This window comes from Muscardinus avellanarius, assembly GCF_963383645.1.
Source record: "Muscardinus avellanarius genome assembly, chromosome: 15".
Taxonomy (NCBI): Eukaryota; Metazoa; Chordata; class Mammalia; order Rodentia; family Gliridae; genus Muscardinus; species Muscardinus avellanarius.
The window spans coordinates 30,211,479-30,237,438 of record NC_137801.1 but is presented as its reverse complement, the minus strand read 5'-3'; the positions used below and the strand labels follow the sequence as shown (position 1 = coordinate 30,237,438).

Here is a 25,960-nt window from a genome sequence, read left to right as displayed (position 1 = left end):
GTCCTTAAAAGATACATTTAACACTATGCCATAAAACTGCTTAAAAGGTTTACAATTAGAAGTGAAATTATGTAGTAGGTGAACTGTTATTTTTTTAAATTAATATACCAGGAGTTATACTTAAAAATGAGTGTTACTGATAAAAATCTTCACACTTTTGAAGGCAATATGCTTGTACCAAAATGCTGGTAAAATCGGGGCCTCCCATGAGGCAAGGCCGCTGCTTGAGCCAGCGAGGTCTGGATCAGTCCACCGGGTAGCCAGGCCACTACTGGGGCCGTCAAGAGTGGGATCGGTATTTGCAACGCAGCGTGCACAGAGAAATATCGCAGAAAATTAAAACCAGAGGCTTCCCCTAATCAGCAATAACTAGGAGGAAACAGGCAACAGGAAGTGGTCGAGCTATAGAAAGGGCCCGTTAGTGAATCAATTAAGGTGATCAATCAGAGGGTATGGAATAGGGGAGGATGGAGCCTCTTTAAAACGCAGGGGGTTCATAAACATATGTATCAAAGTTAATCATCAAACAAGCATGGGATCGAGGGAGGGGGAGGGAATGGGATGGGGGCTGGATGAGGGCTAATTGGATGATGTGTGCTTGTATATCCTCTCAAGTCTTGTATTCCAATGTGATGTATGATTACAATGCACCAATAAAAATAAATTAAAAAACAAAACAAAAAACAAAACAAAACAAAATGCTGGTCATATTAAAATTCTACTTGAAACTTGTCTTTAGAGTTGCTTCCAGAGCAAATTACTATGTCACAGGAGACGAAGTACCTTTATTTTCCTGTGTTTTGGGTTTCTCTGAACAGTTTTACCCAGCTAGATCACTTGCGGTTTTCACCAGACTTAGACATGAATGCCTTTATGTCCTAGAGTCTAATAAGCCTTCAAAGTCAGGGGTTTATAGAGCTGAGGATATTCCAAAGGATGTGCTGCGAGCGCCAACATCAGTTTCAAAAAAAAAGAAACCAAAACTAACTGGAATGACTGCTCTCCTTGAGTAAGTACCAGTTTTCCCCCTTTAACTATTTTGAAAGGAAAAGCACTTTACTAAAAAATGTAAGTCTTGCTATGTTTAAAAATAATCTCATTATATAGTTAAGCCCTACAGTATTATTGGTGGAAATAAACAAACATGTTTTCATAGGAAAAGTGCCATAAGGGCTTTAAATACAGACATGCTGACACCAATCCATTCCTTAGAATTGAAGCAAACAGGGGAAGGAGATGAAGACTCTAAAAAAAGATGGTCAAATAGAGCCATAATTAGGTAAAGCAGAAAATTTCTTCAAATTTGAACACTGTGATTTTTCTTTGTTTTGGTAAAATTATGCATTTTATTCATTCATTCCATTAGCTGAGACTTGCCCTAATGTATACAGTAATGTACAAAAAAATCATAAAAATTACATAATAAAAAAGTACAAACTGGAATACTTAATAAATATGACTAAAAGTACTTAAAGTTCCAATGGGATTGACTCTGGGTTGGAAACACTGACCCAGCAAACCATATAAGCTGTTAATGTACTTTTTTTTTAACATAATACAAGACAATCATATTTTGCCTTTTGAAAGAATTTTAAGGGAACAAAATATTAAGAGCTATTCTCCTGCTATAAAGTAACTGCTAAAGTGGGTTCTAGGTAATTATATTACTAGATTTTTAATCTTAGTTAAACCCCCAAAGCTACATAAAGCAGGAGACTTCTCTTGTCACAAAATTTTATACCATGTTAAATTCTTTCATAACAAAATGACACATGTAAATAAAAACAACTGAGAGCACCAGACAATGTACTCTAACAATCAACTAGATACAGAATCATCATTCTGCCATTAATAATTATCAGACTTTCATTCAAGTAATACCTGGTACTACCCCCCTTAAAGAAAAATCTTCCTAGAGCCATCCCTTAGGTATTTCTCTTTAAAGACCAACCATTTTTAGAAAAATAACAATTTCCAAAACAACAAATCTGTTTCATCAAAATGAAATGGGCTGCCAGGTGTGGGTTGCATGCTAGAATCCAGCATTTGGGAGGCTGAGAGAGGAGGATCTGGGTTTGCAGACAGCCTCAGCTAATCAGTGAGGCCCTTTGTAACCCAGTGAAACCCTGTTTCAAAATAAAGAATAAAAAATAGGGCTGGGGGTGTAGCTCGGAGGTAGAATGCTCCTGGGTTCCATCCCTGGTACTGCAAAAAAAAAAAAAAAAAAAAAAAAAAGGAATGGGCCAATCATCTGGTAATGGGCCAATCATCTGGTAACATAAATGCATTGATATCCATTCAAAATAATTATCTAAGAATTCTGAAATTCAATTAAAATGTTAAATCCAACTGGGTTGGGTGGCGAGCATGCCTGTAATGCCAAGACTTGGGCGACTGAGACAGGAAGATCCCAGGTTCAAGGGCAGCCTCAACAACCTCTCACGACTTTCAGCAAACCCTCTGTTTCAAAGCAAAAAACAAAAAGGTCTGCAGTTATATCTCAGATGTAGAATGCCCCTGGGTTCAGTCCCCAGTACTGGGGGTGAGAAGAGGGGGAAGTTAAATCCTACTGGGTTGGCAAAGGCCAAAAGGAAACCAACTCTGCTACTTATCAATGGCTGGGTCCTAAGGAAGATGGAATCTTTCTTTGAAAGTCTGCAAGCCTTTTCTGAAGGGCATGTCTCTTAATAACCTTCATTAACTTCTGTTTGGTTGCCTAAGAGTTGTCTCTTATCCAAAAAAGTTTAACACAGTCTCAAAAGAGATTGTGTTTATTTAAGCGTGTTGGAAAAACATTCCTATCATTTCAAGAATGACTAAATATTTTTCATTCACATAGTTAGCATTCCAGACCATGTTTTCCTGCCTCTGTTGATTAGATGAAAATTAGCAGGCCCAGTCCCATCTATTAGATGCACTTATTATCTTAGTAGGAAAATCATGAGACTCCAAGTAAAGTGCTCTTTCAGGTATGGGCTGTAGACAGCATGGGAAATAAGGAAGAATCTAGCCCTGCTACTTCCAACAGGGAAAAATTCACCAGCCAGCACCACTGAATACTACAAATGCAGAGACAGAAGACTTTCTAATGGTGTGTTTTAGAATCAGCTTTCAACAACTCTCATTACGGCATTAAGCAATTTGATCACCTTAGTAAGTTATTAAGTTAAGAAAAATCTTCACTCTTATTTATAAAACGCTGGTCAACCTGGCAATTTCACCAGAATATCAAGTAGAAAGTGTAAGACATTACTGACACAGGCAGAAACATACAGACCTGAAGAACTGGCTGCAGCAACAGGACTTCTATTTAAAATCAAGATCAAGCTGGGTGTGTTGGCGCACGCTGGTAATCCCAGTACTTGGGAGTCTGAGACAGGAGGACCACAGGTTCAAAGCCAGCCTTAGCAACTTAGTGAGGCGCTTGGATCTTGTTTCTAAATAAAATAGGTCTGGGGGGTAGCCTGGAGGTAAAAGGCCCCTAGGTTCCATCCCCAGTAACACAAACACACACACACACACACACACACACACACACACACACAAAATAAAATAAATTTAGATCCAGCACTTCTTCTGTATGAAGCTACTTCCACAGCATTTGTTTACCCACTTGTTTAGCTATTCATGTAAACGATGGATCTAATGACTAAAGAAAGCCACTCGTACAGAATGCATGTAACCATAAAATCATGAAAGAAGTACTTTAAAGTCAAATTGGAATGCTTTTTACATCCATTTCATCCACATTCTAATGTTGTTTACATATCTAAAGATACTTTAAATGATCAGAGCCGGGGGGGGGGGTGCACGCTTATAATCCTAGCATTTGGGAGGCGGAAACAGGAGGATCTTGGGTTGTGGACAGCCTCAACTACTTAGTGAGGTGCTTTGCAACTCAGTGAGACTCTGTTTCAAAATAAAGAATAAAGAGGGCTGGGAATGTATCTTGAAGTTAGAATGCCCCTAGGTTCCATCTCCAGTATTGTAAAAACAAAACAAAACAAAAATAACAACAACAACAACAACAACAACAAAAAGCGAACAGAGAAAAAAATAAAAACACCACCAAGTTCTAGCCTTCTAGCCAAGAATGGTGGTCTATGCTTACAGACTGGGGCAGGAGGATCACAGGTTCAAGGCCAGCCTCAGCAATTTAGTGAGAGATCCTAGGCAATTTAGTGATACCCTGTTTCCAAATAAAAGAAATAAAAAGGGCTAGGAGTATAGCTAGAAGATAGATGCTCCTGGGTTCAAATCCCAGTTACCCTTCCTTTTGCCCCCAAAACACTATAAACTTCATCACTGAAAATGTCTGATGCTTACACAGGTTAACACATGGTCATTTGCTCTCCAATTGGCACCCAACATGACCTTATTTGGACAAGCAGAAAACAGACTGTGCTATATTTTAATTTCCATTTATGGAACTAGTTTCCAGGACATTTAGAGTTAAAGGATGAAACAGCATGCCTGACAATCTTTAGGATATTACGAGCATTTTATTATTCTTGGCTTGCTAATAATAGCACAGTATACAGCACTAAAGCACTACCACCCATTAACTGAGTTTTGATCCCTGTTATGTACCAGAATGTTAATAACACGTGACGCCCGCTGCATCCTTGACTGCACTGCCTCTGGGGTCAGCCAAACTATGCTTGACTCCTGGCCACAGAAGCAGTAGCTTAATCACTTGAGATACTGCTCAGTGAGGAAGCATTATGGGCAGGGCTGGAAACATTTTTTCCTTGTTTCAAGGAATTCCCACCCAGATATGTGCCTGGTACGGACTCTTCTGGCAGCCCAATAAAAATATCACTTGAAGGGCAGTTTGACTCAAATTCTATCATCAACATTTGTGAGAAAGAATATAGTGCTCCTAATACTGCTAGGATTGGTGACGAGGAAGACGGCACACCTGACAGCTCACAGACCTCTAGCCTTTTAGAGAAATGCAGCAGGCAATTTCTTGGGTGAGCTGATGTTTAAGTGGCTTACTAAATCCGCACAGGTTAAGACATGTCTACTTCCGGGAAAATGGCGACGGAGAAAAGCGGGGCTTACGAGCCCCGCTAACAACCAATCTCTATTACTACAAAATCAGCAGAAAACACCATCAGCAGAGAAACAAAAAATTTAATTACAAGGGACAGAGAAAAAGAGGGCTGGAAAAACGAGACACCAGAAAGAAACCAGATCTCAGTGCTGCGGCTAGAGCCACGGCACAGAGCGGCAGGCGCCATCTTTCCTTGCAGCACCAGGCCCCAAAGAGGAGGGGGACTCAGAATGGAGCTCAGAACCACAGAGGAGATGCCGGCCTCACGCCTGAGGATGTGGCAGCAGCGCCTTACTGCCGGAGGCAGCGGCGAGTTCACCGGATGGCTCCAGACGAATGCACTCAACAGCCCACCAGGCTCCAGAAAGGAGCGGCCGACAGCGAGCCAAGGTGAGCTGCTGCGGATCAGCCGGGCGGGATTTGGCAGATTTTTCGGCACAGGAAACATCTAAAGCTCTCAGTGGCTGGGCTCAGCACACCCTGCAGGGACTCAGAGCGAAGCGCAAAACCAGAGAAGAAATATGCCAGCCTCACGGCCGAGAGCGTAGCAGCGGCGGCATAATACCACCGGCTCCAACAGCAGCGAATTCACCAAGTCCACTACAGCTCCATCGGTGCACTCAACAACAGTGAGTCAAATTGCGACCCCTAGAGAAGAAATCCCAGTACAGCACTCCCAGGGAGTTGACCCAGTGGGGGAGTGGCGGTGGCAGAGATATCACACCATAGGAGAATGTCCAAACTGGCACCGCCCCCCCCCCCATGGTCTAAAGCAACCTCAATTGACTCCCTGGGTCTGAGACTGCGATACAACCTAGTAAAGGAGTAGTGGGGTCTGAGATACCACAGACTCGAGATCCAGAGCACCTTAAGTGAAGTCTTAGTGACGCAAGGGAAGAACCCAGAGAAGGCACAAACTTACGAAAACATGGGAAAGAGGAATAACAATGGAGCAATGAATGCCCACAATCCCACAACATCAGAACCTGATAAAACAGAAATTCAGAGATTTATAGAAGATCAAATCAGGAAAATAACTGTAGAAATAATAGAGGTGTTTCGAAAAGAATTCAGAGAGAGCCAAAAAGAGATAAAGGATGGAATTAATGAAGTAAAGGCCTCAATTCAAAGTACAAACAACCTATTAGACCACACGGAGAATAGAATCTCGCTCTTAGAAGATGATCAATCCAAAAATGAACGCATAGTTTCTAAATTAGAAAAAAAAATCCGACAGCAGGAATCTGACATTGAAGAAATATGGGCCCATTTTAAGAGAGCTAACCTAAGAATAATTGGAATAGAGGAGGGAAAAGAAAGTGAAACCAAAGGGATCAACAATCTCTTCAAGGAAGTAATAGCAGAAAATTTTCCAAACATGGAGCAAGAGGTCAATACACAGGTCCAGGAAACTTATAGATCCCCCTTTAGACAGGATCGGAGAAGAGGATCCCCATGCCACATAATTGTCAAAATGACCAATGTGGAAGCCAAGCAGAGAATCTTAAAGGCAACAAAAACAAAGGGCCAAGTGACTTTCAGAAGCAAACCAATTAGAATCACTCCAGACTTCCCAAACCAAGTCATGAGAGCCAGAAGGGCTTGGAGTAACATATTCCAAACTCTGAAAGAAAACAACTTCCAGCCAAAAATTTCTTACCCAGCACAACTTTCTATCATATTAGATGGGGAAATAAGAAGCTTCCATGACAAACAGAAACGGAAGGAATTTATGTCTTCAAAACCAGCGCTAGAAAAAATACTCAAAGAGATTAACTAAAAAGAAGAATTAGGTAACACACACCAGAACCAGAGAAACAAGATTTTTCATCCAACAGACAACTAAGATTGGTTTTCTTTGGAGATTCCTTATTTATATTAGTCTTTTACCTATTTCTAAATTGTTTTGTTTGCTTTTATTGTTGCTAATTTTTAGGATTTCTAGTTGGAATATTAATATACCTTCAGATATAGCATTTGGAAATACTTTATGCCATTTTATCAGTAACTTTTAACTGTTTACATTATCTTTGGATATACAATATTTTTTTAATTTTTAGGGAGTTTGTTTACCCTTCTGTTGCCTGTGCCATTGAAATCATATCCAAGAAATCACTGCCAATTTCAATGTTGTGAGGTTTAATGACCAAGATTTTTTTCTAAAATTTTATAGTCTTAAGATTTATATCTAGGTCTTTTATCTATTTTGAGTTAATATTTGTATATGGTGTTAGGTAAGGGTCCAATTTTATTCTTTTTCATGTAAATATTTTCAACAATATTTAGTTAAAAGATTATTATTTCCTCCACCAAATGTTTGTGGAAACCTTGTCAAAAATAACTTGACAATATATGGAAGAATTTATCTCTAGGCTTTTATTTAACTCCAATGGTTTATATATCTTCCTTTATAACAGTACTACACTGCTTCAATTATTGTAGCTTTATATGGCTTAAAATCAGAAAATATATATCTTCTAGCTTTGTTCTTTTTCGAGATCATTTTGGGTATCTAGAGTCCATATTCCACATTAGGATAGATTTTTTTCTGAAAAATAAGTAAATAAATGTATGATAGTTTCACCTAAAATGAAAAAGAAAAAAAATATTCTCTGGTAAGAAAGAAAGCAAAAAGAAATATTGAATTGTTATCTTTAAGTCATCAAAAGCTTGGTATCAGACAAATGAAACTGTTCTGTGAGATTATCATTGTTAATTTTGGATAAATTTCTATAATACTAGATGTCAACCACTAAGCCAAGCATGGGATGGAGGGATGGGAAGGGAACGGGGTGGGGATCGGGTAGGGGCTAATTGGGGGATGTGTGCATGTATGTCTACGAAAGTTTTTTTTTATCCCATTATGATATTTAAATAGAGTGCACCAATAAAAAAATAAATTAAAAAAAGACATGTCTAATACGCAATCTTCAGCACTGTCCTAGGTAGGACCAGAATTCCCCAAGTAAGGAATCCAAGAAAGCCAGGTAAGTGGGGAGGGGTGATTTTCTGGCTCAACTGTAGTATATCCTAAATCCAGAAAATTAGGAAAATAATACATGCACAGTGAATCTTATTCCTTTACTTCAAGAGTTGATTAAATCCAGGTGAAGAGACTTGCTAGGTCTGCCTTAAACTAGTCCCATATTTGATCATAATTCTGCAAATAACACTGTTTAAGTTACTATGGATAAAGTCTTAAAAATAGTGATGCAGAGAATAACATGATGAGCCCGCATATGCCCATCTCCCAGCTTTGAAAATATACTAACGACTCTGGCTTCCTGTCTGAGACAGGAAAAATATATTTTGCTTTGGTTTTAGAGAAACAAAAACAGTAGGGAGAAAACAATCCATCCATCCAACTACAAGCATGGAATTTATTTACTGGCAACTTGAGTATAATTCTGAGTGCCACCTTTTAAAATATTACCTAAGTTGTTCTTAGTTTTTGAAAAGTGATACTCTGGTGTTGTCTCCAAAGTCCCATCAGAAATCATCAACTCCTCCCTGCAGGAAGCTCTGCACACAACCTGGCCAAAGAACACCCTGGTCACAGGAGTTGCCTGGGTGGGGTCCAGCCACCCAAGATGAGACAGCACATCAGAGCTGACAGTAAGACTACTAAGTCTCAAGAAATGGTTACTTCTTGCATCACAGCTAAGTTGGCCCCACACTTGTTCACAGTTCTTGTACTTTTCTTACTGAGTAATTGCATGTCATATACAACTCATAGCCAAATCTACAAAACTCTAAGACTCTGAAAGGCAATATCATCCTGTCCCTAGCATCTGACATTAAGAATCAGCCTAAGCAACACTAATATTTGATAGTACTGGAGAAAAATTGCAAATTATTTTAAATACCTAACTGTAACATTAGAAATGTGTAAGTAGCTGGAATAATCTTGCAGTTGCATCTACACATGTACAAGGTGTTATTAAATATGACAGCAAGGATTAGCCTCAGAGTCTGGGGAAAGGCCACTGAAACTCTGTGATTCTGGACTTTGGGGGCTGAACTGGGGAAGGAGGAACCGCAGAGCGTGTCCCGCCTCAGAGGGGAGCAGCCACCAGGAAGTTGATCAGCCCAAGCTGCCTACAGACACACGGGACCGCTCTATGCCAAGCACATAGGACACTATGGTTTCTGTTCTGACCATGTGTTTTCAAATACATGGGCCTTACATTTCTTTCTTCCAATGATCAGGGGTCTAAATGACTATCAATTTTTTAGGCTCTGGACCCTCTAAGATCCAGGTCTCAGCTAAGAAGGGGATTTGGAGGAAGGGGCTTGTTGAGACTCCATACTCTATTCTTTCTCCCCTTCCGTCACTCATTGTTTACAACGGAAAAGTTTTTGAGCATCTACTCCCATGTTGATGCCATTTTAAGAATTCAAAAACATATGGTAAAGTCCTGGCTCACAGGAATGTTGCCTCTTTCTGGGTATAGTATGTATTGTCTCAGAGGCAGTGGACATGCAGGACCCAGAGCCTGGGCTCTGGGGATACAACTGTGCTGCTGCTTCTGGGCTCTATAATCCAAAGCAAGTCAAAAGACCTTGGCCTGTGTTCTGCAAGGATAAACTGGGATGATGGTACTCATAATCAAGGGATGCTGTGGGGATCAAATGAGCTGATGCTATTAAAACATTCAGGCCCTCCACACGTCACCCCTATAAGAAATGTTAGCTCCTGTCATTAAGGGTTACAAACAAGATGATAAAATGGATGCGGATGGATACCTAATTCCTCTGTCCCTTCCCTTTTTTTATTTTAGTTTTTAAAAAGACCTCGTCTTCTATGTGTACTCTTAAATTGCAAACTTCAGGTGCCATTTTCCACCCGAGCTCTTTAGAAGAGTCTGAAAAAAAAAAAAACCCAATTAAACTGATGGACAGAGGGTACATAGAAAAAGGCCTGCAAAGCAAAATATGGGAATGAGCCAGAGACTCACAAATGGGAATGGCTTATCTGTATACCTAAGAAGGGTGTTGACAGTAACTTGCTAAGCCTTCATCACAAGAGTACTTAAGTGCCAACTTATAAAAGCACTTAGGTACTTGTGAATCAAGTTAGCTGTCAAGTAACAACCGTGTCTTGAAGGGCTCCCAGGTTTACATCCCTAGTTTTCTGGGAATAACCAGGCAGATTAAATTGTCACTTGGAAGTTATGTATTTTCAGTAGCCAGGGCAGCCACAACAAGGCTCCTCCTCTCCCTGAAGGTCCTAATATGCCATACTTGGTGTCACAGCAACCTAAAACCACGATGCCTGTGTGGGGTCCTCTCCCCAGTTATATACCATGACTATGTACCTTGAGACATGGCTTTCAGGGTAAGAGCCAGCAAATGTAAAGCAACTGAATGCACAGGAATTTACTGGGTATCTAAACTGCATAAATACCAGCTCTTCTGTTTTTCTCTAATGATTTTGGCTGATTGCTTATTTGCTACACATTAACACCTTGGTCTTTTTCTCATTCATGTAATCCTTTGTTATTTTGAAATAATTTCAAATTATATTTAAGTATGCTACTCACTGACCCTGAGAAAAATATTTTCAAATGGCTCTCTGGCCTTCTCAGCCTCTCTAAAATAAGACCCATTCGCGTTGCATTATTTTGTAAGTTTATTATTATAATAAATTACCTTCCAGTAGCATCTTAAATTGCACATTGTTTCTTTTTATTTTGATTCCATAACTGAGGAATCATTCTACCCCTGTTACATCTTAAAATGAGTTACTAGAGCACAAATATAATCTTATATGAAACTCCCTACTCAGCCACAGTAAAAACAAAAACAAGTCACACAAGATAAATTCGTTCTCTGAGAACTAGAAAGTGGAATTTTCTGAAAGGCTGGATGAAGAGAGATGAGTGACAGAGGATAAGAGAGACAGAGAAGAAAGGGGACCAGCAGACTCTTACAGGAACAGGACGAAAGTACTGAGCCCTGTGGAGGCAAAGAGGGCTGCCAGGACGTGAGGGCGACCTTCCCAGGTCTACAATGGGGCAGGGTAAGTGGGTGTTCTAGTGGGTGTTCGCTTCCAGAACACCTGGAGGCATTTGCAAGTGGCCCCTTCCCACTAGTCCCTCCCTCCCTCCTGCCGGCCAGAAGCCAGAGATGGACGGAGGTTAATAAGGGCACTGGAAGCAGTGGTCCGAGGAAGCTGGGGTGGCGTGAGGGGCCAAGGAATGGAATAAAACACAGGGGAATCGGACAAGTTCTGGCTTATCCCATCACAGCGACTCAGGGGACATTATCTAAATCTCCCCAAACCTTAGTTTCTTCAGCCTCAGCCCAGTGTATGTTATTGTGGAGGCTAAACAAAATCGAGGGCAAGTGTCAGGCACTTTATCCCACGGTACCTCAATATGGACGTTCCTTTTTTCCCTAGTTTAATGATAAAACTCAGCCCAAACATGTTCTTTGAAGTTAAAGCTTTTATCTTTGCTTTTTCTGTACTATAGGAGGTACTTCGTTAATGCTTTGGGAATTAATGGCTCACCCAAGCTGCGGCTCTTTTCTCAAACAAGGAAGGATCAGACTGAAGCTCTATGTAGATGTTACCGAGCCCAAACACTAAGAGACCAAGCTAACACTCTCTATTCAAACGTCTCCATGAGGGAACAATAAATCAGTTTCCTTTTTAACATATATAAGTTCTATGCACTGACTTCTCTACTCACCCTGGTGAATACACTAATGAATGCAAAAGATGCATGCAAAAGGATCTGCCTTCTTTCTTTTACTTTTGTAGGAGATACCTATTTTTTTTCCTTAATAAGCTTTTTAGAGCTTATTTTGAACTTATGAGGCATGTCACGTGAGGTTAAAAAGCTGTTTATTGAAGGACATACTTCTGCTTTTAATTTTTCTTCTAATATCACTTATACATTGATACTTAAATATTTCAAGTTGACAACAGATTGTCTTCAATTTTTAGGGATAGATATTCTCACCTTTATCTGTGTCTAGAAACCCTTTCCCATAGAGCTGACTATACAACCATTAAGTGTATTTCTATGCACTCCTTTTTCCAGCACAGAAACACTGCCTTTAGGGGATGGGAGGAGTGTTTGTACGAGGGGGTGGGTGGCTTCCGCAAAATCGGTCATCTGGAAGCCATAAAGTCTTGGAGTGTGGCAGCTGCACTCGGAGTAGAGTAATGGTGAGGGAATTGGTGATGTCAATAGAACTAGATTCCTCCAGCTTAAATTTTTATATGACTTTTAAAGTCAATAAGAAGTCTAACCCCTTAGGGATTAACGAAGCTAGTCAGCAAATTCTGAAGTCTGAATTAACTAAAATTTAGGTGGACACAAAAGACTTCTTGATATTTGAAACACAGTCTACGTAGTCAACTTGTATGCCTTCTTCTAGCTGTCAGGGCGCTTGGGCTTATGGAAGCATCACAAGTTGAGCCTGCTATGTATGAGTCACAGGCCTATTTCTAATTTATTTCTTTGTGTTGACTTTTGGATGATAATCAAGCTTCTAGTGAACTGGATGAAAATGTCTACATCCTTATACTCTGATGTATTCATGTAAGCTTATGTGCCATGGTAGAGAAGACCACACTATTCCTTTCACTTTGTAACATTTTCCCTGAATGATGAGTCTGAGCTCTGTAATAAATTTATCAGCAACTGGTATCGGCATGAAGTAACATCATGCCTGAGGAAATAAAGGCGAACAAGAATGTACTGGTCGGAGCTTCTCCAACAGAAGAGATATGCCAGAGACTCTTTAGGATGACAGGCTTACCTTCGCACACGGGGCAGCACTCCCCAGGCACTTTGACCGGGTGCATGCAGCTCTGCCCGCAGGCCGTGGCCACGCAGTGAGGCTCTCCACTGATGCACTGGCAGAAGGTGCAGTCGTCTTCCCGCCACCGGTCTCCATGGGCACGGATCTGGCCATTGGCATAGCAGCCGGCGGGATTGTTAAAAGGATACACTGGATCTAAATTAAAACATGGATTCAGAGTAAGACTGAGCACATTATAAATTCTAACTCTGCCTGCACCTAGAGACATTCCCCCCACCCCAGGTTTTGTCAACAGTTTTGTTCCAAATGTGATCAACAGAAGCCTGGGTTGCATGAGGGATCCCTAGGGTCACATGCGAAAGAACCTTCATACTGAATGTCTGTCTCCATCCTGACACTGTAGTCAGGGAGGAGGATCTGTGGCCGGCAGACCAGTATGCAGTGCTGCCGCTCCATAAAGTCAGAAAGGCCACGAACAGAGCTAATTGCCATGTGAGATGGTAATTAGAAAACAGTGCCTTTGGAGTTGTTCATTCAAATGTTATATCATATCTCGATTTCACCACCTGTAAACTGGAAAGAATATTGCCCCATGAAACTCAGAGTGACGCTGTTACTTCTGGGCCTAACTGTACTAATTCTTGTGGCACCTGCAGGTCCATGGAGACAAGAGAAGAGAGCAGGGCCTTGCTGCAGACTCATGCGTGACAAGGCTGGGTTAGACATCTCTAGGGACACTGTGAGTGTCCTGGAGGGAGAAAATTACTTAGACAATTTTTATCCTCATAAACTGGGCAGCTAAGCAGCAGCCAAGGCTGGGGAACAAAATTATCCAAGGCTACTGTCTAAAAAAAAAATCTTCTGGAGTGATCAACAAGAACATAAATACTGCATGCAAAATCCTCAAGTATCCCTATAGTGGCAGCAGCTAAATAAACTACTCCATTTTGTTCCTCCACAGAAATACATAAAAACTGGTTTCCACAAAGACGTAGTGCTGTGAAGGGAAAAGGGTTCAGATAGCGTAGAGCTTGATCCTTATTTTAAGGAGTTAAGAGGGCACTACAGGAACGTTAGAAGGTCAAAATTTAAAATAATGCAGTCACAGATTTAGAAAGGCAGCCTGCCAGATGGAAGTGGCCAAGAGACCTGAGCTAGATAAGACTTTCTAAATTCCTTTATAAAAACATTTCTACTTTGAGCCTGGATCTGAATCCCAGGAAGTGAGACATGACTGGACCCAAGCCCAGCAACTCACTATGATTATTACATGGGGTTCCTTCCTATCTATGGTTTTGTTTTGCAGTTCGAGGTATTGAACCCAGGGGCATCCTACCTCCAAGCTTCATTCCACCTCTAAGCTTCATTCCCAGCCCTATTTTTTATTCTTTATTTTGAAACTGGGTCTCAGTAAGTCGCGAAGGGCCTCATTAAATAGCTGAGGCTAACCGCGAACCTGTCATCCTTCTGTCCCAGCCTCCCAAGTACTGGGATTACAAGTGTGTGCCACCATGGCTGGCTATCATCTATGCTTTTTAAACCAGCAGCTGCTGCATGGCTTCGGATTCTATTACAAACTAGGGGAAAACAAATCAACTGGGAAGGAATGCTTGATGTGATTTTTCTTTGAAATTCCCAACAATGACACCTACAAAGCCAACAAATTTTCTCCTGTGTTGGAGAAAATAACTTCTCACAAGGGAAAGAAAGGACTCAGATCTTAGGAAAATAGAAAGAAAAAAAAAAAAACATAGAACCTAAAATAACACTGTACCCTCCCCTCCAACTACGTGTGCAAATATCAGGCACAGAATAAACATGTGTGACTTTGGACTGAAGACCCATGACCCATTCAAGACAAAACAGTTCAAACAACCTCTTATTGGGGAAATAGTACTGTGCAGTCAGAAGAGCAGCATGGGCCCAGTCCAACTCAGGAGCAGAGTTTTTGGAGTCTCTGTAAACTCAAGACAAGTGATCAGTTTTCTAAACTCTGGTTTCCTAATGCTTAAAATGAGTGTAATCAATGACATTTAGAGGTGCCACTCTGAAATGTTTATTATTTATGGCTGCTGAAGATAGGCCCTGCTGGAGGACCATGGGAATGTTACTTCATGGAGAGAGAAGGGGGAATGCAAATAAAACAGGTCCCTGAGAGTCGAGCCTGATGCCTAGGTTCCTGCCTGACACTGCCTGGCTTCCAGCTTCTGTCACTGCCACACTGTCCTGCAACCCTATTCTAACCACCAGATAATTTCAAAGTTGGAGCAGCAGCTGGATGGATCCTGATCCCACCTGGAGAGGGTACCTACTGCTAGGTAAGGAGGCAGAGCTAGTGGCTTCTCTCTAAGTTGACTGGCTGGAGGGCCACCCTATTCTAGCAGAGCAATCCGAGAAGAGAAGGCGGTGAATTCCAGTGTCAGGGTGAAGATAAAGTTTTATCCTAGGACTTGCTAAGCCACTGCTAGAACTGCAGAGGAGGAAGAGAAAGCAACTCTGGGCAGGCTCATGTGGACTTGTGAAAACAGGTGACCTGTTATCTACACCCAAGGGGAAGAGTCCTTCAGAGAACTATTTCCACACTCCACCTGGCATTATCAACATTCTAAGAGATGGAGCATGATGTTATTAAAAAGGAACTTCAAGCCGGGCATGGTGGCGCACGCTTGTAATCCCCGCGCTTGGGAGGTGGAGACAGGAGGATCACACAAGTCTGAAATTCGAAGCCAGCCTCAGCAACTTAGTGAGGCTCTCGGGGGGGAAAACATAGTGAGATCCTGTTTCCAAATAAAGTAGAAAAAAATAGGTCTGGGAATATAGCCCGGAGGTAGAAAGCCCCTGGGTTCCACCCCCAGTACCACCAAAAAAAAAAAAAAAATAAAAAGGAACTTCAATATTCCTCTGCTTTTGGATGAGACTGAATCAGTTGACTGTGATATTAAGTCTCTGAACCATGTACACTCATATCAACCTTCATCGAGCACCTTCTTACCTTCACACACGGGGCAGCACTCCCCCTCAGGCACATAGTATCTCTCACAGTTCAGCTCCCCGCACTGGGCAGTGAAGCAGATGGAAACGCCCCCTTGGCATCGACAGAATCGACAGCTGTCCATTCGAAACATGTCCCCATCGTAATACTCCACATTGTTGAACATGCAGGCTGGCTTTGTTTCTGAAAGGAATTAAAAAAAAAGAACAAGGCTTATTTGACTTATTATTATTATTATTTTTTTTGTGGTGGAGTGTGGTGTTGGGAACTGAACCCAAGGCCTTGCACATGCTAAGCCAGTGCTGTACCACTGACCTATACCACAGCCCAAACAAGGAAAATTTAAGTTATTTTTAAGGGGTATCCTTTCATGCCTTTCAAAGCACCTTTAGAAAATTCTAGTAAATATCCACCAAATTATATATTCTTAAACCAGATCTCCGTCACAAAGCAATAAAGGAAAGTAAAACAAACAAAAAGGCTGTTATCCTGTTTACATTAAGAAACTGAAATTCTCCTTAGCAAAATCCTGCTGACTTCCTTACACCCCCAATACAGGTAAACTTTGTGACCATGGAACTCATATATCTAGTACATGCTTTAAAGAGATATGGTTTTGTTAAATCATTCTATACCTCAAATTAATGATACTGCTTCCACCTTAGGTTTTGTTTCGCCTCCAGGTAGTAAGGTCTTTTCAGAGGTGGAAATGGTCTATTCCTCCTGTGTTCTCAAATTCTTCTTCTCACTATCTTGATTAATTTTAGTAGTATCTGCACTTTAACTTGTATCACCTTATTTACCCTCATAAAGGTCTAATGTGTATATAACTCTGAGTTTAGAAGTGAGGACATACTAAGAAATTTGCTTAACAATGTACCAGTATTGGGAATGGCCAAGGAAGATTTGAGAAAGCTCTGATTATTAGTATTTCAAAAGTTGGGTGAGGGGCAAATCTGTGAGAGGACTTGGTTTCTGCCTAAAAGCAGGCAACTATTCCAATGTAAATTAACCTAGCTAAAAGCAATTAACAAGTCAATAGGAGAGGAGAACTAGGACTTTCTCTAAAGACAGATCTATAGGATTGGATAAACCAGCTAAGATGGTAGGAGGGGTCGACCTTCATGAAAGGAGACACTTTGCCACACCTTGCTAGGGGAGGTACCTTACAGGGACATTCACTACGTCAGAATTACGCAAACAAGATGGAGGTCATGGGTATAAAAAGTCCTGTGCTGTATCTGGGGAGTGGTGAGTTGGCCCGGGCCACCCTCCCTGCTCATGCCATTTTGGCATGGGGCTGTAACTATTTTCTGTATTTCTATCTTTTTAATAAACTTCTTTAAATCTTCAGCAACTGTCCAAGCTATGCATATTTATTCTTAGCTTAGGACAAGAACCCGTGGCTTTTCTGTTTTTGGTCGTTTTGGGTTTTGTTATGGGTTGGGGGAAAGTGTGTCTGGGACCCTCGGAGAGGTTCCTGGGGAAAAGTTTCCCCACAACCATATTCTCCCAAACTGCAGCAAACATCATACATTTAGTAAATGACAGAAGATTGTGGTCTTTCCACTGTTTTAAGATTATGCTCTGCTAAGCACTAACAGTCCCATATTTAGAACTCTAATCATGATACCAATAATTTTTAAAAAACTTTTTGCTCTGAAATAGTCTTCAAAATTCATCCCTTGTCTCTAATTTTGGTTGTTTTAAAATAACTCCAAACAGAGCCGGGTGTGGTGGCGCACGCTTGTAATCCCCACACTTGGGAGGCTGAGACAGGAGGATCACGCAATTTCGAAGCCAGCCTCAGCTGGCTTAAGAAACCCTGTTTCCAAATAAAATATAAAATAGGTCTGGAAGTGTAGCCCAGAGGTAGAAGGCCCCAGGGTTCCATCCCTAGGACCACTAAAAATAACAAAAAACAAAACAAAACCTCCAAACAAAGATAATATGAGAAAGCAAAACTATAGATCATTATCTCTTATCAATATAGACACAAAAAATTAGCATACAACATCCAGCAAAATATAAAAAGGGTTATATACCTTATATATAGTATATTCTTTATGGCAAGAATCTAGCTGGCTTAACATACAAAAATCAATTCGTTTGACATGTCCATGGAATAAAGGACCAAAACTATACCATCATCTCAATGGATGCAGAGCAAGCATTTGAAAGAATCTAATATTCTTTCATTATAAAATATACTTTAAAAAGCCAGGCACAGTTGTGCATGCCTATAATTCTAGTACTTGACAGCCTCAGCAATACAGTAAGACTCTCAGCAACCTAGCAAGACCCTGTTTCCAAACAAAAGATTTTTTAGTAAGGAGGGGTACAATAGGGAAGCTGAATGCTTCTGGGTTCAATTCCTAGTACCACAAAACACACACACACACACACACACACATCTACAAAACCCACAGCCAACATCATATTTAATAATGCTGAAAAACTCTATGCTTTGCTCCCTAAGATGAGGAGCAAGACAATGACATCTGTTCTCTGCACTTCATGTCAATATTGTAATAGAAGTTATAGTCAGTGCAATTAGGGAAGGAGAAGAAGTAAAAAGACAGCAAGAATGAAAAGTAAGAAGTAAAACTATCTCTAGTTTCAGATGACATGATGTACATACAAAATTCTAAAGAACCCACTAAAACACTATCAGAGCATATTAACCAGTTTGACAAGGTTGTAGGGAACAACTGCAACTCAAAAAAGTTGCATTTTAATTTAATTTTACTTACTTAATGGTGGTACTGGGGTTCCTGAAAACCCTTCTAACTCTGGGCTACACTCCCAGACCTATTTTTATACTTTTTTAAAATTTAAAAACAGGGTCTCTTAAGCCAGTGCTGCTGGCTTCGAATTTGCGACACCCCTGTCTCAGCCTCCAAAGCACAGGGATTACAAGCGTACGCCACCATGCCCGGCAAAGTTGTATTTTTATACACTGTAAATCAACTATTTCATGAAAAATAAATTTTAAAATATAATTTTCAATAGCATAATTAGGAATAAAGTATTTAGGATGAAATTATTAAATAAATGTAAAATGTACATTCCAAAAAAAACCAAACACTGTTTAAAGAAATTACTTATTTAAAAGAAACAGAAAGACACAGATTAGAAGATAACATGGTTAAGATTAAAATATGTTTCAAATTGATCTAATATTCAGTGCAATCCATTCTGGACTCTGGGTTCTTTTGTAGAAATTAACAAGATGAACTTAAAACTCAGATGAAGCCGGGCGTGGTGGCAGACTCTTGTAATCCCCACGCTTGGGAGGAGGAGACAGGAGGATTGCGCAGGTTCGAAGCCAGCTGTGCTGGCCTAAGAGACCCTGTTTCCAAATAAGAAAAGTATAAAAATAGGTCTGGGAGTGTAGCCCGGAGGTAGAAGGGTTTCCAGGAACCGCAGTACCACAAAAAAAAAAAAAAAAAAAAAGAAAAAAAAAGATGAAATTGCAAGGAACTAAGAATTGCCAAAACATCCTTGAAAAAAAGTGGACTCGCATTTCCTGATTTCAAAGCATAGGAGAATACTATGGTAATCAAAACAATGTGATTAGATATATCAAGATAGATATAGTCTCATATGTCTATAAAACAGATGTAATAGTTCAGTGGAATTGAGAGTTCAGAAATAAACAGTCCAACACATAGGCATGGGTCAAAACTTCCTCAATAAGACCCCAAAGGCCAGCTGGGTATGGTGGTGCATATTTGTAATCCCAGTAGTTGAGCGAATGAGACAGGAGAATTACAGGTTTGGAGCTAGCCTCAGCTACTTAATTGAGGACCTCCAAAACTTAGTGAGATCCTGTTTCCAAATAAAAAATAAAGAGAATCAAACATAAAAACCATATGATCATTTCAATAGATGCTGAAAAAGCATTTGGCAAAATCCAAGATCCATTTATACTAAAAGCATTGCAGAGAATTGGAATAGAATGAACATACCTCAACATCATAAAGGCAATCTACAATAGGCCCACAGCCAACATCATATTAAATAGTGAAAAACTTTGAGAATTTCCCTTATTAAGAGGAACAAGGATGTCCATTATCACCACTTCTCTTCAATATAGTACTTGAGACTCTAGCCAGAGCAATAAGGCAAGAAAAGGAAATCAAAGGAGTACAAATAGGAAAGGAAGAACTCAATTTTCACTATTTGCAGATGATATGATACTCTGCTTAGAAGACCCAACAAACTCAACCATCAGGCTTATAGCACTGATGAACAAATTCAGCAAAGTGTCTGGATACAAAATCAGTCTTATAAAATTGGAAGTTTCTCTGTATGCCAACTATAAATCCACTAAAAAAGAAATCCAGAAAACACTTCCACATAGGATATCCCACAAATAAAATAAAATACTTAGGCTAACCAAGGAGGTAAAGATCTCTACAAAGCAAATTATAAAACATTGTTAAAATAAATCGAAGACCTTAGAAGATGGACAGATCTTACATGTTTATGGATAGGCAGAATAAATATCATCAAAATGGCCATACTTCCAAAAGTAATCTACAGATTCAACACAATACCCATTAAATTACCAAGGTCATTTTTCACAGACATAGAAAAATCAGTCCTTAAATTCAAATGGAACAACAAAAATCCCAGAATAACCAAAGTAGTTCTCAGCAACAAAACCATGCAAGAAGAATCACAATATCTGACTTTAAAGTGTACTACAAAGCCACAGTAATAAACAGCATGATACTGGCACAAAAACAGATACATAGACCAATGGAGCAGAATAGAAGACATAGAAACAGCCAAATGATTTTTGACAAAAAAGCCAAAAACATACACTGGAAAAAAGATAGTCTGTTCAACAAATGGTGTTGATAAAATTGGTTAACCATATGCATAAAAATGGAAATAAACCTCACTTTTTCATTCTGCACAAAAATCAATTCAAGATGGATCAAAGACTTGGAAATTAGACTAGAGACCTTGAGGCTCCTTGAAGAGGGCACAGGTCTAACACTGTAACACATAGACACAGGTAAAAACTTTCTCAACAAGAACCCAAAGGCAAAAGAAACTAAAAGATGAATCAATACATGGGACTGCATTAAACTGAAGAGCTTCTGTACAGCAAAGGAAACTAACAAAAAACTCAACTGAGAGCCAACAGAATGGGAGAAGATTTTTGCCAACTATTCCTCTTATAGAGGACTAAATATAGAATATATAGAGAACTCAAGAAACTCAACACTAAGAAAACAAATAACCCAATCAAAAAGTGGGCAAGTGAACTAGACACTTCATGAAAGAAATTCAAATGGCCAATAAATGCATGAAAAAATTCTCATTGTTAGCAATCAGAAAGATGCAAATCAAAACTACCCTGAGATTCTACCTAGCTCAATATAGAATGGCAATCATTCAAAACACAAACAACTGCTAGGCGTGGTGGCACATGATTGTAATCCCAGCATTTGGGAGGCTGAGACCAGAGGATTGCGGTTCGCGGACACCCTCAGCTACCTAGTCAGGCCTCTGCAACTCAGTGAGACCCGGTTTCAAAATAAAGAACAAAAAATGGGGCAGGGGTATAGCTGGGAGGTCGAATGTCCCTGGGTTCCACTCCCAGATCCACAAAAAACAAAAAACAAAACACAAACAACAACAAATGCTGGCAAGAATGTGGAGAAGTGGGAACTCTAATACATTGTTACTGGGACTGCAAATTAGTGCAACCACTTTGGAAAACAGTATGGAGGATCCTCAGAAGAATGGGAATGAATTTACCATATGATCATATGATCTCCATCAATAATACTTCTGAATATCTACACAAAAGAATGGAAACCAAACTACCAAACTAATGCATGTGTATCTATGTTCATAGCTGCACAATTCACGACAGCCAAACTATGGAACCAGCCGAGATGTCCATCAATAGATGAATGGATTACAAAACTGTGGGATATGTACACAATGGAATTTTACTCAGCCATAAAAAAAAAAAAAATTGCGGTATTTTCAGGGAAATAGATGGATCTTGTGGACATTATGCTAAGTGAGATTAGTCAGTTGCAAAAAGTAAGGAATTGGATGCGTTCCCTAATATGTGAAAGCTAGGGTGAAAGGGGTCATAGGAGGAACTCCAGGTGAAAAGGCGGATCCTATAGAGGAGCAAATAAGGCAACCTAACTCTAGGGATGGGAGGTGGGAAGAGGGAAGCGCTTTAAAGCACATCATGTACTTATTCATATCAAAGTCAACCACTAAACCAAGCATGAAAGGGGGGATGGGCGGGGTGAGGTGGGGACTGGGTGGAGGCTGGCTGGGTGATGTGCGCATTTATGTCTACACAAGTTTTTTACCCCATTATGATGTATAAATACAATGCACTAATAAAAAATATAAAAATACCCAAGGCATAAGGAATTAAAATGAGAATCAAGCCGGGCATGGTGGCGCAAGCTTGTAATGCCAGCATCTGGGAGGCTGAGACAGGAGGATGTAGCTCAAGGACAGCCTCAGCTACTTAGTGAGGACCTTTGCAATTCAGTGAGACCCTGTTTCAAAATAAAGAATTAAAAATAGGGAATTGCATGTATCTCAGAGGTCGAATGCCCCTGGGTTCCATTCCTAGTACCACCAAGAAAAAAAAAAAAAAAAAAAAAAGAGGATCAATACATTAAACTGAAGAGCTTCTGAAGGAACCTATCACAATCCTCAACAGTGAGCCAACAGGATGGGAGAAAATTTTTAACAGGTGCTCCTCCAATAGAGGACAGTATCTAAAATATACAGAGAATCCAAACTTACCGCCTTACTGCCAGAAAAACAACCCAATCAAAAAGTGGGCAAGTGAACTAAACAGACACTTCACAAAAGAAAAAATACAAACGTCAAATAAACGTATGAAAAAATGCCCTACATCATTAGCAATTAGAGAAATGGAAGTGAAAACTACCCTGATATTTCATCTGACCCCAATTAGAATGGCAATCACCAAAAACAAGAACAACAACAAACGCTGGCAAGGGTGTGGAAAAGTAGGAATTCTAATACATTGTTGGTGGGACTTTGGAAAACAGTATGGACGATCCTTAAAAGAATGGGAATGAACCTACCATATGATCCAGCTATACTACATACACTTCTGGGAATCTACCAAAAAAAAAAAAAAAGAAACCAAACTACCAGACTAATGTATGCATATCTATGTTGTTCACAGCTGCACAATTCACAATTGCCAAACTATGGAGCCAGCCAAGATGTCCATCAGTAGATGAATGGATTACAAAACTATGGGATATGTACTCAATGGAATTTTACTCGGCCATAAAGAACAAAATTATATCATATACATGGAAATGGAACTAGAGAACATTATGCTGAGATTAGTCAGTCACAAAAAGTGAAAAGTCAAATGTTCTCCCTAATATCGGGAAGCTAGGGAGAAATAGGGACATAGGAGGAACTTCAGAAAAAGGAGGAGAAACCTTAGATGAGTGAAGGTTACCTAACTGGGGGAGACGGGGGTGGAAGAGGGAGACACCTCAATGGACATGATGCACATATGCAAACTTATCAGTCACTGCGCTGAACATGGGAAGGAGAGGAGGAGGAGGGAATAGGCGGAACTGGGGGAAGGCGCAATGAGTGCCGTGCCCATGGATGTCTCTATCACCCTGAACATCAAGATGTGAGTACAATGCACCAATGAAAAAACTTAAAAGGAAATTACTGCATTTATTTATTTTTGACAAGAGTACCGAGCAATTTGATGGGGGAAAGAATAATATTTACAAAACGGTTGCTAAAGCAACTGTATATCCACTTGCAAAAAAGTGAAGATAAATGTCTTATGCCTCACATATACAAAAATTAACTCAAAATGAATCATAAGCTCTCATCTAGATGTAGCAGCTACAAATATAGAGCTCACAGAAGAAGATATAGGAGTAAGTCTCTGTGATCTTGGATTAGTCAATGGCTCCTGAGATACGGCACCAAAAGCATAAGCAACTAATAAGACAGATAATGTGACTTAACTTCAATTAGAAGGCAGATAATTTGACTTAAAACTATTTTGTACTTCAAAAGGGTACCATTAAAAAGTAAAAGAACAATCCAGAAATTTTGAAAAAGTATTTTTAAATTTTTATTTTTAGTTCTCTATGTGTTTGTGGTGTGTGTGTGTGTGTGTGTGCAGTGCTAGGGGTTGAACTCAGGGCCTTGCACATGCTAGGCAAGCGCTCTATTATGGAGCTACATCCCCCGCCCATGAAAGCATTTTTAAGTCACATCTGATAAAAAAAAAAAAAAAAAAACTTGCATCTAGAACTCTTATAAACCCAACAATAAAAAAAAATTAGAAAATGAAAATTAGAAAATGGACATTTGATCAGATGTTTCTTCAAATAAGTAATAAAAATGGCCAACAAACACATGAGAAGATGCTCAGTATCATTAATTATTAGGGGAAAGCAAATCAAAGTCACAACTTCACACCAACTCAGATGAATATACTAAAAAAGATAGTATTGATGAGGATATAGAGAAAATGGAATTCTCACATACTGCTTTATCCATGAGAACTAAAATTATATAATCATATAAACTTGGAAATAAATGTTCAAAGAACTATTATTCCAAAAGCCAAAGAACTAGGACAGCCTAAATGTCCATTTGCTGATGCATGGATAAATAAAAGTGATAAATTCATAACATGGATTATTTGGGAATAGATATAATAAAATTCTGATATATTTCAATGAATAAAACTTGAAAACATGAAACCAAATGAAAGAAGTCAGTCACAAAAGACTCTTACATTGTTTTATTTACATGAAATGCTCCTAATAGGCACATCTATAAATAGAAAACAGATTAGTAGTAGCCTAGGGCTAGGGGGTTTGGAAAAAATGGGGAGTTAATGCTAATGGGTTCAGGAATATTTAGAGGGTAATAAAAATGTTCTAAAATTAATTTTGGTGATAAGTACACAGTCTGTGAATATACTAAAAACCACTGAACTGTAAAATCGAAACTGTTGACCTACAGGTATGTGCCTCATTAAAAGCTATTTTATAAAGTAGTCAAAAGCTGAAGAAAGTTCCCTTCAATGGGTATACCCTACTCAAACAAGCAGAGAAAGCTATGTGATAATATTTATACTTTCCATGGGCTCCCCGGTCTGTCCCAGTCATTTCCTAGTATGTCCTGCTGCATGTAGGAAAAACCTTCAGAAACTTCTACTGCATTCTTATTGGAGTAGATACTTGCATAGTTCTTAAGAACAATCATTTTCTGATTTGTTTTTATGATGACCTTGTTGGGAAGTATTAATATTCACTTGTTTCAAGGAAGAAAATGAAGTTTAAAGAGTAGGTCACTTACTTGAAGTCCCATGAGGAATATGAGACACGTGTGTGTGTGTGTGTGTGTGTGTGTGTGTGTGTGTGTGTGTGAGAGAGAGAGAGAGAGAGAGCGCGCGCACAAGTGAGCAAACAGGCCAGCATATGTGTGCTGAACACATGCAGTAATGTGTATGCTCTGACCTCTTTCCTTAGAACTGGCTCAGTGTAATATTCCTTTTTCTCAGAAAAGTAGAGTTACATTAAAGAGAATAATCTTATTATAGGTCAGAATTTTTCTGCATACTTTTAGCCAACATCATCATCTAAGCTGGGATTGGATGGACCCATGCAGCTAGACCACAAATCCCAAAAAGTATAGAAAAAGAAGTATTTTTATAAATTAAACTTGCATGTTGTGGAGGCAAAATATTGTACTGTAACAAAACGTTGAACATCCATTTAAGCTGGGAAAAATTTATAAACCCATCAATATTAATTACTTTGAGTTAATCAACCACATCTACCATCCGGGGGAAGTTACAACTCTTGGTGTAAGAGTTGAAAGAAGCAAGGAGGGAAGATTCTTGTTATGGGTCAAGCTGCTGCAGGCAGACCTGTTTTTATGATGGGGTGATGGGGTGTGGAGAAGCTGACCTGGGAGGAAATGGCGCTGGCAATATGACCAGGCCAGTCAGGTTTCACTCCCTGAAGCACATGGGAAAGGGAGTGGGACTGATGAAGATAAGGAGTCCCCAAAACTGTAGCCTGGGAAACACAATCATTCCTCTA

General features: G+C 39.7%; 1 protein-coding gene across 2 annotated transcripts in view; it reads right to left on the bottom strand.

Moving 5' to 3' along the window:
• Positions 1-25,960, bottom strand: part of CRIM1 (cysteine rich transmembrane BMP regulator 1) — a gene marked incomplete at both ends in the record, with an annotated part of 205,607 nt that overhangs the window by 61,979 nt on the left and 117,668 nt on the right. For both annotated transcript variants that reach the window (XM_080711934.1, XM_080711935.1), the window contains 2 exons: positions 12,833-13,030; positions 15,828-16,010. In XM_080711934.1, coding sequence (XP_080568060.1) covers positions 12,833-13,030; positions 15,828-16,010 — 381 coding nt within the window. The remainder of the gene's footprint in view (positions 1-12,832; positions 13,031-15,827; positions 16,011-25,960) is intronic.